The 17981-nt window shown below is 34.3% G+C and overlaps 3 protein-coding genes and 1 pseudogene across 4 annotated transcripts; 3 read left to right on the top strand and 1 right to left on the bottom strand.

Moving 5' to 3' along the window:
- The first annotated feature begins 646 nt into the window (after positions 1-646).
- On the top strand, positions 647-2737 carry LOC145620141 (lysine histidine transporter-like 8). The gene is made up of 4 exons (XM_081674783.1): positions 647-879; positions 1343-1476; positions 1778-2016; positions 2114-2737. Exons 1-4 carry the CDS (start codon positions 647-649, stop codon positions 2735-2737), a joined length of 1230 nt encoding a protein of 409 aa, XP_081530909.1.
- Positions 2738-5498: 2761 nt separating this feature from the next.
- LOC145619403 (lysine histidine transporter-like 8) lies at positions 5499-9457 on the top strand (annotated as a pseudogene). Its single transcript, XR_014108125.1, has 5 exons — positions 5499-5980; positions 7712-7845; positions 8040-8479; positions 8679-8810; positions 8899-9457. The product of XR_014108125.1 is annotated as a lysine histidine transporter-like 8 (transcript).
- A 500-nt stretch (positions 9458-9957) lies between these two features.
- Positions 9958-10947, top strand: LOC145619404 (dehydrin DHN1-like). Its single transcript, XM_081674088.1, has 2 exons — positions 9958-10126; positions 10226-10947. Exons 1-2 carry the CDS (start codon positions 9974-9976, stop codon positions 10658-10660), a joined length of 588 nt encoding a protein of 195 aa, XP_081530214.1. The 5' UTR covers positions 9958-9973; the 3' UTR covers positions 10661-10947.
- A 763-nt stretch (positions 10948-11710) lies between these two features.
- On the bottom strand, positions 11711-15400 carry LOC145621365 (uncharacterized). Its single transcript, XM_081676097.1, has 3 exons — positions 14776-15400; positions 13360-13545; positions 11711-12261 (listed from the first exon to the last, which is right to left on the bottom strand). Exons 1-3 carry the CDS (start codon positions 15256-15258, stop codon positions 11959-11961), a joined length of 972 nt encoding a protein of 323 aa, XP_081532223.1. The 5' UTR covers positions 15259-15400; the 3' UTR covers positions 11711-11958.
- Between the last annotated feature and the right edge of the window lie 2581 nt (positions 15401-17981).

Genomic DNA, 17981 nt, shown 5'->3' with positions numbered 1-17981 from the left:
CAATAGATATGTTCGTTAAATACACCAAATTATTCTAATCTTACATAGAACCTGACAAGAACTTAATTGTTTTACTAAATGTTTTGAAGAGTTTCTTTTACGAGAAATTTTCCAAATATTACGAAACTCTTAGGATGTGTGTTAACCATAATTTATCGCTCCAAAGAGAAATCGTTCCATCCACGCCTAGCAATGTTACAAGCTAGACAATATAGAGCAAGACATACAAAAATTGTTGTTTTATTCAACACCTACCAATTTTCGTCCTTAATTACTATAATTCAATACTCTTCAGCCTAATTTAGAATTTATGTAGCAAATTTATGATACACTATTGATGAAGACATTTAACTGATCATGTACACTTAGGGAGCTATAATGTTAATTTATTTATGTGGATTGTATCATCTAAAACATGCTACTAATTGTCTAATAACTGCCGATAAGACAAACCTGGAGAACATAATTATGCTACTAAGTTTGTTCATTCCTCACTAATTATTATTGTCCAAGGAAAGCCTTATAAATAGATATACCTAGCTAGGTTCAGTAATCAAAACAAAAATACATATATACAAGTTTATAAACCCTACAATTCAATTTACAATTAACACAATACAAAAGTAACAAAACTCAAGCTAACATAATGAGTATTAGTAATAGGATTACTCCAATTGAATTGGAAGATGTTATCCAAAGCAATATAGATCCAGAAAACAACGCGACGGAGATTCAAAAGGAGCTTAACCCAATAGAGTCATGGCTTCCCATCACCGAATCGAGGAACGGGAACTTATGGTCTTGTGTATTGCATTTAGTATCCTCTGGACTTGGCATGCAAGCTCTTTTGCTCCCTTTCGCTTTTGCCACCCTTGGATGGTATGGTCTAGCTTCACTAGCTCTAAACATACACGGAATACTAACTAATTGCGTGTTCCTCCTTATTTTATGTTTTAATTTTTAAGGGGTTGTGAGATGGTTACAACAATATAAAAGGCCAGGGTGCATACAACCATTGTATTGTGCAAGTAAATGCTACATACATCTATTGTTCAAACGTATGGGTACTTAATTTACGTGATATTTAATCATTTAATGTCAAATAGTGGGACTAGGAAAAGGCTCAAGGATAAACATATACAAGTATAGCTTAAAAAAGACGATCAAAATGATATACTCAAAAGAAACATACAAAAAAAAAGGTTATGCATTGTTATTTTGACATGTTAGTTTATAAAGCAGGTTGTACTTGATCATAATTTTGACTTATTTCTAACTCCAATACTTGTTCAATTAATTAGAAAAAGAATGGTTTCCTCATCTAATGCTTAAATGCATGCAGGGCATGGGGTGTCACATATTTGTCATTAGGGTTTATATGGCAATTCTACACAAGATGGCTTCTTGTTCACCTTCATGAATCATCATCCGGTGTTCACTACAGCCGATATCTCCAACTAGCCATGGTAGCATTCGGTTAGTAACCAATCTAACCATCTTATAATCCTTCTCTTGTGTCCTTTCTTCATTACATCATATGTATATGTACACAATAATCAATCTTATTGCACTACCTCAGGTCCAAAACTCGCGAAATGGTTGTGTATGTTTCCAATCTTGTACCTTTCAGGAGGAACATGTACAATGCTTGTTATAACCGGCGGTTCAACATTGAAACTCTTGTACGAAGTAATTTGTTCCGAAAGCTCTAATTGTCCGAAAAATTTAAGCATAAATGAATGGTTCTTAATATTTGTTTGTTTGGCATTTTTACTAGCACAACACCCTAACTTAAACTCCTTAGTTTGGGTGTCACTCCTCGGAACTATTGCTTCCATAGTACTAATTTCCCTACTATGGATTACATCAATTGCCAAAGGCAGGGTTGAAAATGTGACATATCATCCCATATTTGAAGATTTGGAGGCTAAGTTGAGTAAATTCTTAAGCACTTTTTTTGCAATGGAGATGATTGCTCTTTCGTTTCGAGGTCATAACCTTGTCCTTGAGATTCAGGTAGATGTAACAAGCTCTTAATCTTACTTTCATGTTCTTAAGGGTATATATGTTGATTGTTTTGAAATTTGCTCAACTAAAGATTTGTTTTATGCAGGGGACATTGCCTACAAACTCGAAAATTCCACCTCATAAAACAATGTGGATAGCTATAAAAGTCTCTTATTGTTTGATGTCTTTATGTCTCTTCCCACTAGCCATTGCTGGATATTGGGCATATGGAAACAAGATTACAAGGACAGGAATCATATACACATTAGCAGCGTTTCATAAAGATAGCGCGTCAATAACAATGCTAGGATTGATTCTAGTCTTTGTACTAGTACACCAGCTATGCGCGTACCAAATATATGCCATGGCAAGTTTTGACAACATAGAGTTTCTATTTGTCCTGGCGAAGAATAGGCCATGTCCCTCTTGGCTCCGGAGTTCATTTAGGTTTTTATATTGTTTCACCGGGAGCTTGTTTTTAGCAATAACATTCCCCTTCTTACCAAGCCTAGGATCAATTGTAGGTGCAATTGGCTTACTTGTAACGTTTTCGTACCCTTGTTTCATGTATGTTTGTATTAAGAAACCCAAGATTTGGGGGCCTATGTTTTTGCTTAATGTGGGACTTGGTTGTTTAGGTGTCGTGTTGAGTATCTTATACTTCATTGTAGCAATATGGGAAATTTCTAGGGAAGGCCTAACTGCCAATTTTTTTAATGTAAAGTGGTAAAACATTATTTTAATAGAAATACGAGTAACTACAAATAACTAATATTCCTTTTGATATGTGTTAGTGTTATAAAAAAAAAAGTTGCATTTGTCCATTAGTGTGTCATTTGAAGATTTTGAACAGAAGTTTTGGTCTCCACTAAACGCATCAAATATCTTTTCAACTATTTTTGTTGGATGGCTGTTTCACTAATTTGTTGGTTGGATTGGTAATTTTGAAAGCATAAACACATTATTCATTTCTTTTTATATATCCAAGCTATGAGACACACGCAATGCGTGCGTGTGCAATATAAAAAAATCTATCAAGCTCGATTTTTTACGGGTCTAGGCCGCACTCGTCATGGGAGAGCACAAGTCCACCACTTTACAAGACCAAGGAGGTTCCACCTCAAAACCATATGGCAATGAGGGGAGTAGCCCCTTAGCCTTATATTGTGGTGGTAACTCTTGAATTCTTTCAATGTGGAATTTTATTACCACTACACTCCCCCTTTTAGTGTTTACTGTTTAGTGTGGGACAAGAAGAATGCTCACATGTGGGTTGTTCATGGGCTCAACAAGAATGTTATACCTTATTCTAATAAAATAAAATAAAATTATTAGTGGGTTTAAAAATTGTTCTTAAAAAAAAATATAGCTATTATAGAACCATATGTTATCAAAAAATATATGTCTATGAGTTTATAAGGTTAAATAATAGATTATGAATTATCATCTCAAGAGAGAGAAAAAAAAAAGAAAAAAAAAAGAAAAAAAAGATGGAAGTTTTTTATAAAGGTGGTAGTTTTCTTAAATAAAAAATAGAAAAGAAAAAGGAAATGAGAAGGGTATTTTGGGAAAGTGAAATTTATCACCCAAAACCCCTTCTCACTTAATACTACGTATATCACTATAGATAGATAATAGGAAAATTTGTCAAAAATAAGCCAACCTTTAGCCGGTTTTCTTAAAATAAGTCAACCTTTTGATTAACTCAAAATAAGTCGACCTTTATTACCCCTTAACTTTAAATGTGCTTTTTTACCGGTTACCTGATACAAACAAATATCAAATTATTTATAATCCCTTTAATTTACTTCCCACCTTCCCTAAACAAAAATAAAATAAAAATACTTTGTAAAAAATGAAAATCAATCATTCACCAACCAAGTCAACCAAACCCGGCCCATACCACCAATCACCGCTGCTCAAAGTTGCCCTCACCCACAGCTCCGTGAAATGACGCACCCTCCTCCTCGACCTCCTTCTCGGAGGTACTAGAAGCTTCTTCAGGGGAAGTCGATTGTACAATGACGCGCATGAAGTTAGCTTGAGCTGAAGCTACCATACCTATGGCTTGGTTACATGATTAGGAGAGAGAATATGAATATTTGGGAGTGAGGAAAGAGAAAAGGACTGTGTATGCTTGGAACGTGTAGTTTTCACGCGCCGCCTTGAGCGTATTTGATTGAGCTTGCTTATTCTTATTGTGGGTGTTTCTGCAGAAGATTGTGGTGGTGAGTAGAGAGAATCGGCGCCGGAGAAGGAGAGCAGTGGTGGTGGAAGAAGTGAGATGCGGTGGCGGAGGAGAGAGAATGAAGTTGCAGCCATTTTTTTGCATTTTTTTTTTAACTTGACTTTTCTTTTATATCATACTTGTTAATGTACAATTTTAACTATCAATATCTTAAAATCTTGACAAGTAAAAACTAGGTATTACTATAATATTTACTGAGACAATTTCTAAAAATAAAACTCTCATGATTGATGCCGAAATTATCTTATATATAAATCACAAAAGACAATTAAATGAGAGGAAGTGAATAGTACAAAAGTCATAGTAATTTAAGTATAATTCAATAGAGAAAGTAAACATTAATAAAAAGAGAAATGAAAAGATTGATGCTAAAATTTCCCACCACATACTCTTATCGAATTAAGTTATCGCATATTTAGTTTGTCACTATTAATAGAACAAGAAATCTTAAAATGAGATATTAATTAATAGTATCAAGCTATCAACTTATAAAATATTTCCACTTTCAATTTTATTCAATTATTCTACTTTTTGATATGATTTTAAGAGTGTATAACCATTTTTTTTTTTTAGGGAATAAGATAGGATTTATTTATTTATTTCAAAAACACCTAAAATTAGTCAAATTTTATGTGTATAAATGAGAATATTTGTTTGTTGCAAATTGTGAAGGGCAAGCCCCACATATAAATGAGAATATGACGCTTCATTACAAGGATAGACCCAGAGGCGGGGCTACAAATGCTAACATTTAAAGTGGTCCGGTGCAATTTTGTTAAATTGGAACCTAAAATCAATTTTTTGAGGAAAAGTATGTTACTAAATTAAAAAGTCGGGCCCCTTTTATAGTAGTTTCACTTAGGGGCCTTATGCGGTCGACCACCCTGCACACGCTCAGAACCACCCCTGGATAGACCATATATGTAGACTCTTCCACTACCAACAAGGTTTAGTCCGGTGGAAAGATTTGCATTTCACAACCAGAAAATAGTGAAATCATTTTTTTACGAAGTCTGCTAACTCAGATCGTGTTTACATATAAGAAGTTTTGATCCTTCTTTTTTTCAAACAAAAAAAAAAAGAAAAGTTTGGACCCTTCTTTAAAATAAAAAAATAAAATGAAAAAGAGAAAAATGTAGGTCCGTCCACGGTTGGTTATTAGTCTATCAGCAACCTTATATTTCGGCATGTTACCATTAATCCATTATATAAGTGGAAGCAACCAAGAAAGATGATATATAAAAAAGAATTTTTCTCTTAAATAAACAAAAACTAGTAAAGTATTAAGGGAAAAAAACAATGGAAATTCCCAAATGGCATACAACATTAGAGCAACTAATGCAAGAAGAAGTAGAAAGAGATAGACAAAGTGTAAAGTCATCAAGGTCAATAGATATTTTTCCTATCTCCATACTTAACTATGAGAGCAATAGTAGAAGTATTAGGATTAATCCCGTGGAAGACGACGACGAACTCGATTTCGATGATCATAATGAAGGTAATAGTTTCAATAGTAATAGGTTGTTACATGACAACATAATTTTCGTGTCGGGAAGAAAGGAATTGGTAGGAGAAGAAAGGAAGGAAGTAAGTAAAAATCCAGCAGCAGAAGTATGGCTTCCTATAACAGAATCAAGAAATGGAAATTTGCATCTTTCATTTGTTTTCTTCTGGCCTTGGACTTCAGTGTCTTGCTCTTCCTGTGGCTTTTACTTCTCTTGGCTGGTAATTAACTAAAACTAACTATATATACTTCATTTCTTCTCTTTACCAAAATTACGAGTATGAAAAAAGATTTGAACTTGTTTTTCTAAAATAAGTCAAAATAAGTTGAACATAACATTAATACTCGTATGTTAAAGACAATTTTATTAGTAAAAGTTATGTTTTTGCATGCATGTTACTCAAATTTAGGCTTGAAATGAGCATGCAATTTGATGGTTTCTGGTTTGTACTATCACCTAATTAGCTCCTAATATGAATTATGAAGCAAAATAAATTAAGAACATTTTTTTTTTTTTTTTAAAAAGGGGAATAATCGTCGCTTAGAATTGTTTGTACTGTGTTAGATACGAGTCTTTTCTTTTGCTTTACACTTTTTCATTGAAATATTGGTTATTTGATGGTTACTGGCTGATTAAATATATTCCTAAAGTTTAAGCATTAGAAACAGCCCTAACTTTACTTTTAATTTAAGTCAATTAATTATCTAAGCTTTTTGACACATTCCATAGTACTATTTTAAATGCGTAAATAGTACAAGTTCATGGTATTTGGTTATGACGGTTGAAATTCTCGCCTGTTAGGCTGTTACGGTCTATTGAGTCATAACTTGCCTTGGTTTACATTAATATTTGACCCATAGTCAACCATAGTTTCCTCAATAGAATTACATGCACTATACCAAGAAATTTACTTGTGTCATAAGAGGAGGATATACATATACGTGGTTGGCATATATGCACATATTTCTATTCTAACAAACCAAATTAATGCAATGATCGAGTATGTCACATGAAAAAAACCAAATGCCCGTAAAGAACAAACAAATAAAATATCCAAGCAAACAAAGTATACATGGATGTAGGGTCCGTTCTTATTGACTGGACTGAACTTAACTTAACTGAATTGAACTAAACTGAATATTTTATGAGGATAAGGAAATTAAGAGCTGAACTGAACTGAACTGAAAGTAATTGTATGAGAACAAGCCCGTAGTTATATAAAAAAAAGGAAAATTTGTGTAAAACTACCCTAAAGATAGGGTCATTTGTGAACAACTACCCATTTTTTTTTTATTTGTTTAGAACTACTCGTAAGTTTGGAAACGTTTGGGTAGCACTACCCACTAACGTTCTCCGTCCAATTAAAATGTTATGTTGGCCCAATTTTTCACTTTTATCAATTACAATGGCCAATTAATGCTAAAATAAACAAAAATCCCAATTCAATTAAACCCCCAAACCTTAGAAATCAAAATCCCCAAATAATTTTACACTCATGAACCCTAAAATGAATTCTAATTAAAACCCTTATTAGGTTAATTAAGGTGAATTAAAACCTTTAAACAAACTCGGAGAGTTAATTGGGTGGCAAAAGTGAAAAAAGTGGGCTCCGATAACGTCTTAATTGGACGGAAAATGTTCATGGGTAGTGCTACCCAAATGTTTTCAAACTCGTGGGTAGTTCTAAACAAATAAAAAAAAATGGGTAGTTGTTCACAAATGACTCTATATTTAGGGTAGTTCTACACAAAATTTCCTAAAAAAAATTCTAAACTATATATGGATCCTAATTATCAATATAGTTTTAACTCAAAAAGTATAATTTACACACAATTCAAATAACACTTAAAAAAAAGTTTTAAAATTTATCAGTTAATAAAATAGATTACTACTTCAATTGTGTAGGAGATATATTTTTATGACATTTTTTTCAAAATTAATTTGTCTTCAGGGCTTGGGGAATCATGTGGTTGTCAATTGCATTCACATGGCAACTTTACACTATATGGCTTCTTACCCAACTACATGAATCCTCCTCGGGCTTTCGCTACAGCCGATACCTCCAATTGGCTATGGCCGCATTTGGTAAGTCCATTCCTCGTTTCCCTATTTTCATTTAACCTCCGTCACTAAAAATAATGTCACGTTTCTATTTTAGTTCACTCTAGTATATATTAATATTTGATACACTGGACACGTACGAAATGAGAGTATATTATATATGCTTTTCTTGCAGGATTATGACTCAAAATAATTTTGTTATGTGTATGTAAATGCAGGTCCTAAGCTGGGGAAATTGCTAACTCTATTACCAGTAATGTACCTGTCAGGAGGAACCTGTGTAACACTTCTTATAACTGGTGGTGGCACAATGCAACATTTATATCATATATTATGTGAAACTGACAAATTTTGTCATGCAAAATCACTAACTACTGTAGAATGGTACATGGTATTCATATGTTTGGCCATTGTTATAGCCCAACTTCCTAACTTGAATTCAGTGGCTTGGGTGTCACTAGTTAGCGCGATTTCTGCTGTAGTTTACTGCACTATTATCTGGATCATGTCTATCAGCAACGGTAGACTTTCAGGCACAAAAGATAGCATATCTGTAACGGATTTGGAATCGGATATGAGATCAGTTACAAATATTCTTTCAGCTCTTGGGATAATTGCCTTTTCTTTCAGAGGTCATAATCTTGTGCTTGAGATACAGGTATGAATTAGGCTCATTAGTCATCCGTCCTTAAATAATAGTCCACATTTCATTTTATAAAAATATTACTTTACAAGTCCGTACTGTACTTGTTATCGATCGGGCTTCCATTAAGTCAATTTGCATAATTCGTATTACTTCCACTAAAAATAAGTCATGATGAAATTTAGAAATTAATGTAACGATTGTGATGTTACAGGGAACACTTCCACCAAGTTCAAAAGATCCAACCCACAAAGTAATGTGGAAAGGAGTAAAAATAACATATGCACTAATAGCTATGTGTCTTTTTCCCTTAGCAATTGGTGGATATTGGGCATATGGAACCTTGGTAATTAACTTTGCACTTGTTAACTTTACTAAAAATCTAAATTTTCTCAAAAATTACAATGTTTTTTAATAGCACATTTGTATTTCAGATGCCAAATACAGGGATATTGACAGCATTTGCACAATTTCATGGAAATCATAACTCAAAGTTGAAGCTAGCCATAATATACTTCTTCCTCATCATAAACAGCTTGTGTTCATTTCAAGTTTACGCGATGCCAGTTTTTGACAACTTTGAGTTACGCTATGTGAGCATACAGAAGAAGCCCTGCACCTGGTGGCTCAGAACAGGATTAAGGATATTTTTCGGAGGGCTGGTGTTTTTCATAGCAGTTGCTGTTCCTTTCTTGCCCGTCCTAGCACCACTAATCGGAGGGATTGCATTGCCAGTCACCTTTGCTTACCCGTGTTTCATGTGGATCAATATCAAGAAACCAAGTAAATTCAGCACAATGTGGTTTCTTAACTTGGTTCTTGGCAGTTTAGGCATTCTGTTAAGTGTGTTATTAATCGTTGCAGCAATATATAATCTTGTAACTAAGGGGCTTTATGCCAATTTTTTCCATCCTAAACCAAATTAGTCTAAGAGAACTTGTAACATTTAACTTTGATGGAAAATTTTAATCAAAATATTTTTCATAGTTGAATGTTAGTACTGTAGTATATAGAACTTAGTACTGAAAGTAATATAAACAAGAAAAATCTAGGAACTTGAAGCATTGTATCCTCCTTTCAAGGTCATTTTTACATATCCAGTATGTCCTGTATTCTCAATCTCAAGGTCACACCAAATCAGCAGCAGGCACATGGCTTAACTTAATACGCTGCAGACTCGCCAAACCGACCATTCAAGCTTAACTTTCGTCGATGGACCGACATTTTAGCAGATTCATCCCCTCTCACAAGACATCAAGCAAACAATGGCAAAAAAATATTCACTACTTAGATTTTGCACACAAATATATGCAGAAAATTAAAATTCTAAATTTTTTAAGATCAAGTGCCATGCTGAGTAGTTTAACCTGTCATCAGGTACTCCTCTTCTCCTATAAAAGGCCAACCAATTCCAAAGAATAATCACAATTCACAAACAAAGAACATTACATTCATCTACAAAAAACCCAAGTATAATCTCTATTACTACTACTTTTACCAATCAGCAATATGTCTGACCAATTTGAAAATGAGACAACTGAGATCAATGCCAAAGATCGCGGTCTCTTTGATTGCTTTGGAAAGAAGGAAGAGAACCCAAAAGAGAAGGTAGAAAAGGCAGAGGAAGAAAAGCTCTATCTAAACAGTAGCAGCTCTAGCTCGGTAAGAACTTTACTTTGTTGGAAACAACTTTTCATTGTGCAATGATTCAATTTTACATAATGATCTAACTGTTCTTTTTTATAACATGGATTCTTTTAGTCAGAGGAAGAAGTGGAGGAAGATGGAGTGAAAATAAAGAGGAAGAAGAAGAAGAAGGGCCTCACAGACAAGATCAAGGAAAAGCTACCAGGTCACAAAGATGAAGCTGCTGCCATTCCAGTAAGTGATTACGATAACCATCATCAGCCTGCAACTGTAACTGTAACTGCAGAGGCTAAACACCCTGAGGAAAAGAAGGGCTTTCTTGACATGATCAAAGAGAAGTTGCCGGGGCATCACAAGGATGATGCAGTTGCACCTGTACCTGCACCAGCTCCTGCTGCTCCTCAACCTTCAGTTGTGACTCACTGTGGGTCTGATGGGCAATGTGGGGGGTCACATGAAGCCCAAGAGAAGAAAGGGTTCTTAGAGAAGATCAAAGACAAGCTCCCCGGTGGACATAAGGATAGCGAAGAAGTCAAGAAAGACCATTAGTTGATCATCCTTAGTTTGCTGGTATCATTATCATTATGTCTTAGAGTCTGTTAAGTGTTAAGCCTTTGTATTCTGCAATTTCAGTGTTTTCCCAGCTTTGTGCAATTTGGTTTCACTTTGTGTTTCATATCATTAGATCTTTCTATTTAATTCCAGCTTTAGCTATTTTATCTTCTATGCTTTGGATTTTGATTTTGCTTATTTTCATTCCCAAAGCTGTGTATAATACTTGCACCAACCCTCACATCAAACTACAATTAACTTCAAGTACCCGTGTTGTATCCTTGAGACTCAAACATGAGCGGAACCTTAAACGCTTCTTTTTGGAGCACTCCATATAACTAATTATAAAAACAGCTGAGTTTGACACTAAGAAACTGTCTGCCAACCATACAAAAATTGGAGGTTTCAAAAGCTAGAAGTTGCCAGTCCAAAGTCAGGGAAGTGAAAGTCTATCAAAGGTCCTATAGCAATCAAACCTAAATAAACTCATAGGAAAACATTTCACCACTTAAAGATACTACAACAAAATTGATTATAGAGAAGGAAACCCAGATTAACCTAAGATTAACCTCAACATTCCCAACTTAGTAATATAGTAAGCAGAATCTGAATTTTTTAGCACACTTTCACAATAAACCATTCAATGTTGAGCCTTGAAAGATTGAAACAACCATTGAATTCCAGAAACAGGTTTCCTCCTAAACCTCAACTTGATAAATTCAAGTATTCAAGTAACAAAGAGTTCAACAAGCATGTTCAATTATTTTATTTTTTTGGGGAGGGGTAACAGGCAGATATGGACATGGCTAGGACAGGGCGTGGCCTAATAATCCGCCCCATTTCAACCTGGGGCATCAGTCATCAAGCCTGGCTGGCAAACTACATTTTCAGTCCATAATATTATGCTTCCAACCAGTAAAATCGAGCCAAGCCAAACCCGGAAACATGATAAGTAGTAGAGACTCATAATCTACTTGCATAAGAAATAGAGAGATACTCATCTACAAAAGGATGCTAGTATAAATAAATTCTTAAAGGCCCAAATAATCAATTCAATAAAAAATGCTTTCATTAATGTCAGATAATTCCTTGAAGACAAAGCTTTGTTTAAGTACAATTCCAAAACCAGCAACAAAATTAAGTGTTAGTATTTACTTTCTCTTCCTAAGCTACTAACCAAATGATCAGCAAACTTTGAACTTAGCTAATCATATAAATAATGGCTTTTGCCAACATTAAATCTAGTCTTAATTCCTGATCTGCTGTTAATGTTTTCATAATTATAGGCTCGAAATTCACTCATCATAAACACAGGAATGTAACAGATTCTTGGGTTTGCCAAGACGGGTGCTATCTAACGTGACAGGGCATCTGATATGCTTATAGAACTTGGACTTAACCAGCCTCCCTAGAATGTAAGCCCTTGATCGCAGAGTAAATGTTAAATTCAACCCGACATTCACTTTTTTAGTATGCAAATTGTTACCTTTCATTGCATCGGATACAACTGACATTCCGCCATAGAGAGGGATCTGATGTCCATGCACAACTGTGGTTATGTTGGAATGACTCTTCCTTTTCTGGTAGAACTTCTTCATCTAAAAAATTCATGTTCAGTTTAGCAACAATTCAACAACTAACAAAAGCAAGTCAAGAACACCTCCCACACCATCCATCCGAAATTAAATTAATCACAAAAGTATATTGTTCCAAATAAATCACATAGATGTCTCACCATTAGGCATTCTTAAATTTTCACCTTGGGAAATATACTTAAATTGTAACAATACTCAAATTTCCATTTACAAGGGCATACACTACAAAAATGATATTACCTCGAAACACATAAAAATAGGCGTCCAAATTCCGTGGCCTAAGAATATGAAGGATGTTCACATGTATATTGTTTAATACATCCTCATCAAAATTCAGCCTTCCTTAGCTGTGAAACTTACAAGTTATAACTCTTATGGAAACAAAACTGATGCAATTTCGATGTTCTTACACTACTGAAGAAGTCCAAGGTCACAATCTCACAGCTAATAGTCAAGAAGCTTGCTTTTAAAATGAAGAAACATGCAACCATACCCAATTATCCATAACCAAGCCATCACATTAAACATAACATTGACATATATCTATACAACACAAGGCCCTAGTATCTGAATGTGAAAATCACAAGTCGTGTCACGAATAACAATTAGACTATTTAATTGCAAATTAATTCCTTAATCCTATGGATCACAAAAGTCAAACAATAAGCCAACAAGCATATTTAGGAAATAATGCTTATACATAGGGCAACTAACCATACATTCAACCATGTGATAAAGATATCTCGTGTGTTCAAAATGGCTAATATGTTACTCCCTCCGTCCCAAAAAGAACGACCCATTTGGGCTGATTACGCGGGTATTAAGAAAGTTAAGTAAAAAGAAGTAAAAGTATATTGGAAAGATAAATTTACATAGGGTTTGTAAAAAAATAGAGAGAGAAAGTCCTAAAATAACATAGAAAATCAAATTTTTATATGGGGAACCTAATTTTGCACAAATATTGTAGCAAATTAGTGGGTGTTATAATGCAAATGGGTCATTCTTTTTGGGACAAAGTTTTAGCCAAATAGGTCGTTCTTTTTGGGACGGAGGGAGTAGTCACCTAATACTCGATTTGCAAACAGGAACGAGGACAAATACCTGACCAGAAGCAACTTTGAGTTGATAGTAGTAGAGTTCAAAAGGGGTGGAAGTGACATGGACTCCAAAAAATGTGGCGGGATTCTTGTAAGAAATCCTGACCGTCGAATTAAGAGACAGCATATCTGTCGGAACTCCTGTGCCGTCCATTCCTGCTTGTATTGTGTAATCCAGGAACACCATATTCTACATCATTTTAAACATTATTCAATTAATTAATAAATTATTCATTAATCTTCAAATCTTATCCCCAATTTCTGAAATTTGATTATTTTACCAAAAAAAACATTCTTTCAAAAAAAATAATTTTTTAAAAAAGATGTTTCCGTTTAATCCATGACATGAGCATGTGGGAAAATGAATCAAACCCATGAGATCATGTGGTGGGCTCAATAACTGCAACCGAGTTAACTCAGTTAACTCGAACCTAAAAAAACAACTCGGTTCATTTATTCTGACTAAAACAAATTAAAAGATCCCAACTTTAAACGAAAGTGATCAGTGTTTCCTACAGTCCTGCAACTGGTGGGTGGGTGCTACGTCTGTAACCTCCTTTAAAGCAAAATTATAAGTGAAAATGACTAGTTTAACCCTGAATATCCCTCAAAAAAACATCATAACAATGGCTCACGAGTTGACTCAGTGAGTCTCACACGTTTGACTTGGTCAACCCCTCGTCATACAAACAAAAATTAACACAAAATAAGGAAAAAAGAAAAATAATTCAAATTCCCAATGTTTCGCTTTTTCAGAAGTACCCATCAACCCATGCTCCTACAATAGACTTTAGGTGTCTTGCCTCTTGCCAATGTCATATTTCCTCCATTTTTGAATAATAACACTATTTGATTTGGTTTTTTTTTTTAATTTATAATCATTAAAATTATTTGCAACGATTACCATTTTTAACTTACACGTTATGTCAAATTATTGTAAATAATCTGAAACAAAGATAATTACAAGTATTAGCTTAAAAAATAATCGTATAGAATCTTGTTAGAACTATTCAAAGTATATGCTCCCTCCGTTACTTTTTACTTGCAACAATTACTATATTTAGCCGTTACACATTACTTGCAACAATTTTTTTTCTTTCCTTTTAATGGAGGGAGTATTTCATATCATCATAATATCAATTTTTTTCATAATTCTAATTTATTGAATATTGATGATTAAAAATGTAGTAACTTGTTCATAATTTCACAATTTTTTTTAATAATTTCATAATGTGTTACACAAATGTGAAGGAAAAAAATGTAGTAACTTGTTATAACCCAAAAATAACCTTAGGTTAGGGTCTTGGTATTGAAACCACCGAGTTGACTCAGTGAGTCATCCGAGTCAAAATCAAAAAAACAGAGGATTTGCAGAAAACAGGGGATTTGCTGAAAACAGAGGATTGAAAGAAAGACTGACCTTAACAAGAATATGAGGGTGAAAAGACTTAGCAGCCCCCCAAAGAATCAAAGAAAACACACTAAACAACCCAATAAACGAAACCATAAAACACCCCACATAAAACCTCCAACTGGGCCCACCATCTTCCCCCTCTTCCTCCTCCTCACAATCTCTCTCCTCATCGACGGCGCCGGCGTAATCCAGCCGGAGTCCGCCGTAAATCCGGCGCCACCCACTTCCGGCACGGCGGTGGTAATGCTGTTTGAGGGAAGTAGAAGAGAACAATCTAGAAGTAGAAGATTCTCGAGAATGGTGAATTGGAGAACAATGGTAGTTTCTAGTAGGAGAAGTTGGTGGACTTAGTGTTGCGTAAGATAGTTTGTCGAGGTCTTGTTGTGAATAAGATGGACTTTCAACGTAGTATACTGCTCTTCTTGAGGGTGATCTTGGTGGGCTTACTGTTGCCATGCTTGTTACATCTGAATCTGTTTTCGCATGCATTTTTTTTGTTTTTTTCACAAATTATTTGGAGGGTTTTTGTTTAAATGTTGAAGATGATGCAAAAATGAAGGGAAAATAGAAGAGAGATTATGAATGTAACAGAGAGAAGTGTGTTTTGAGTGTTCCTAGATATAGGATGGTATTGGGGGAACGAGTATGGTTTAATGCCTCTGCTACAATCTGCTTTTTATGTTATTTTTTTTATTATTAATTACTCGCACTGTTTTATCCCCTGTCTCAAATACGAAATAACTTAGAGTCCGTTCTCATTAGAGTTGAAATGAATATTTTATGAGAGTCTGTTCTCATTAGAGTTGAAATGAATATTTTATGAGAGAAGGAAATTAAGAGCTGAATTGAACTGAACTGATTGTAGCTGAACTGAACTAAAGTAATTGGGGCTGAACTGAACTGAACTGAAGTGAACATGCCATATTCCGATATATTGAAAACAACTGAATTGAACTGGTTGAGGTTGAATTGAAATAGGAGCTGAACTAATTAGGGCTGAATTGAATTGTTTATTAGAGAAGGAAATTAGAAGTTGGACTGAACTGATTGGACCTGAACTGAACTGAACTGAACAGGCCCTCAGTTGTTCGAGTAAGATTTTATGCAAGTGGAAAAAAAAAAATGAGAGTGTGAAACCCAACTGAGGGTAAATGGGTGAGTAAAATGGGATGGGTGAATGGACAATAGGGATTGAAGAGAGTGATTGGTGAGGGTAAATGGGTGTTAAGATCAGAGTTCTTCTTTTATGTTAACAGTGTCTGCTGGAATTTAGTTGCAGTTTTGGTTAAATGGTTTGGTGTTTGTTTGTTTGTATGTAATTTTTGGTTTGATTGCTTTGGTTGTTGCTCATTTTTGGCAATCTACGCGCTTTGCTTCTTACTACTAGTAGTTAGTTTCCCTGCAAAACTAATGTCCGTGACAAATGACATTAACTAAACAAATTTTTAAAAAATGCAAAAGATTGAGAAGTGATTTGAAGTTTGAGATCTTTAGTTACTGATTTAAGATCAATTCATTTGTCAAAGATAATTTTTGATTCATACTTTTATGACATGGATTATAGAATCAAAGAATAATCTTCAATTTTAAGGAATTAAAGGGTATAAAGAGATTATAAAAATATAAGTATACTTCTAATTTAATAATGGATGTGATTTTGGATAGGATTTTGTACAGCAACAAACAGCTTTCTATTTTCTTCTTGAAATACTTTAGGTTAGTTATTTGCAAAACTATGTAGGTTATTTAATTTTGAGGCCGCCCTGATCATTCTCTTTAAGACAAATTTGCTTTAAATAGCGGTTTTATCTATTTTTACCTTAAAAGTTACACTTTTACCCATATGATAAACAGATTTTGAATCACAAAGATAAACTTTAAAATTTGTACTCGTATTTACTCATTTTAGGGTAGCTAGTAGTAATTGAAATTTTCATTAATATATGAATGCGATTTGCATAAAAGATTTATAGCCTAGCTCTAGACAGCCTGGCACCATCTTCTGATAAGCCTGGACCAAAAACATGAATGCTGTGGCCCATGGATCAGGTGTGTTGGTGGACCACTGATAGGTTTCTTGGGGAATGGATTTCTGAGTTTGATGGATACTATTCATACTGGGCCCTATCAGTTTGGGGGCCCAAATGTACGGATTGAAGTCCTACATAGATTAAGTTCGGTTCGAGTGAGTATATGCTGTACATAACAGTCCAAGTAAGTAACAGCAACTTTTGCTTTGATTTAGAAAGCAAAGAGAATTATTGTCATAAATGCAACATTGTACGTGCATTACCGTTAGGCCCTTTGGGCTTTAGGAGAAGTTTGACATGAAGTTTAGGTCCAGGTTAGTTATATATACATAGTGCAACATACGAATAATATATCACCATCAAAAGTAGAGCGGTTAAATCGGGTGTGCAAGATAGATTTAGTTGGATCATACGAAGTATTGAATTACGTTTATGGGCATGTTTGTCAATAAGTTTTAGAATAGTGTCAGAGGGATTAGAACTTTGACTAATTTAAAATTAATTCATGGACTAATGTAGATTTTAGAACATTACAATCAAAGGGAATGAGAGAAGTACATACAATGCACCTTATAACAAAAATTAACTACTCCGTAGATAATATAACGTATCAAACAACCTAATTACGGAGTACAATACTTTGAGCATTATACACTTCTATACCTTAGGATTAATAATATAGATGATTTAATTTAACGCGTTAAGAATAAGACGAATAATCAAAGACTTAAGAATACAATAAGAGAAGAATCAAGGAAGTTGAACATAAATTCGGTGGGAAAATGAAATACTAGTAAAAGTTATAATAAGTGAGTTCCAGTCGAGAGAATGAAATGATGAAAAAATGCTTAGGAAATGAGCTGGAAATTTAAAAAAAGCAAAATAGACGCACATGAATACCGGGTATTACGACAATAATCACGGAAGCCCATTTAATTTGCCAAACTAATAGAGGCTGACCGACCCACTTCACTCAGCCCTCACTCTACACGGTTCCGCCCACAAATTTACTGCCTATTTCTCATTTATTTATTTTTTTGAAACAATTTCTCATTTATTTTAGTCATGCACTACAGTCTTATAAGGTTCGATTTTTTTACCGGATTAACCTCACACAAGTCAACCCAACTCAATTTAGCAAGTAAGATACCTTAAGAGAGAGAGAAGTTAAGATTTAAGATA

This window comes from Chenopodium album, chromosome 27, assembly GCF_948465745.1.
Source record: "Chenopodium album chromosome 27, dcCheAlbu1.1, whole genome shotgun sequence".
NCBI lineage: Eukaryota > Viridiplantae > Streptophyta > Magnoliopsida > Caryophyllales > Amaranthaceae > Chenopodium > Chenopodium album.
This window is presented reverse-complemented; position numbering and strand designations above follow the sequence as displayed.

Excerpts from the sequence above, each read along its gene's own strand:
- LOC145620141 (XM_081674783.1), top strand. The coding sequence starts at position 647 with ATGAGTATTAGTAATAGGATTACTCCAATTGAATTGGAAGATGTTATC. Across the intron at positions 880-1,342 it reads GCTTTTGCCACCCTTGGATG|GGCATGGGGTGTCACATATT; the intron begins GTATGGTCTAGC and ends AAATGCATGCAG. Across the intron at positions 1,477-1,777 it reads ACTAGCCATGGTAGCATTCG|CACAACACCCTAACTTAAAC; the intron begins GTTAGTAACCAA and ends CATTTTTACTAG.
- LOC145619404 (XM_081674088.1), top strand. The coding sequence starts at position 9,974 with ATGTCTGACCAATTTGAAAATGAGACAACTGAGATCAATGCCAAAGAT. Across the intron at positions 10,127-10,225 it reads ACAGTAGCAGCTCTAGCTCG|TCAGAGGAAGAAGTGGAGGA; the intron begins GTAAGAACTTTA and ends GGATTCTTTTAG.
- LOC145621365 (XM_081676097.1), bottom strand. The coding sequence starts at position 15,258 with ATGCATGCGAAAACAGATTCAGATGTAACAAGCATGGCAACAGTAAGC. Across the intron at positions 13,546-14,775 it reads ACCCTCATATTCTTGTTAAG|AATATGGTGTTCCTGGATTA; the intron begins GTCAGTCTTTCT and ends AAAATGATGTAG. Across the intron at positions 12,262-13,359 it reads TCAAAGTTGCTTCTGGTCAG|ATGAAGAAGTTCTACCAGAA; the intron begins GTATTTGTCCTC and ends TGAATTTTTTAG.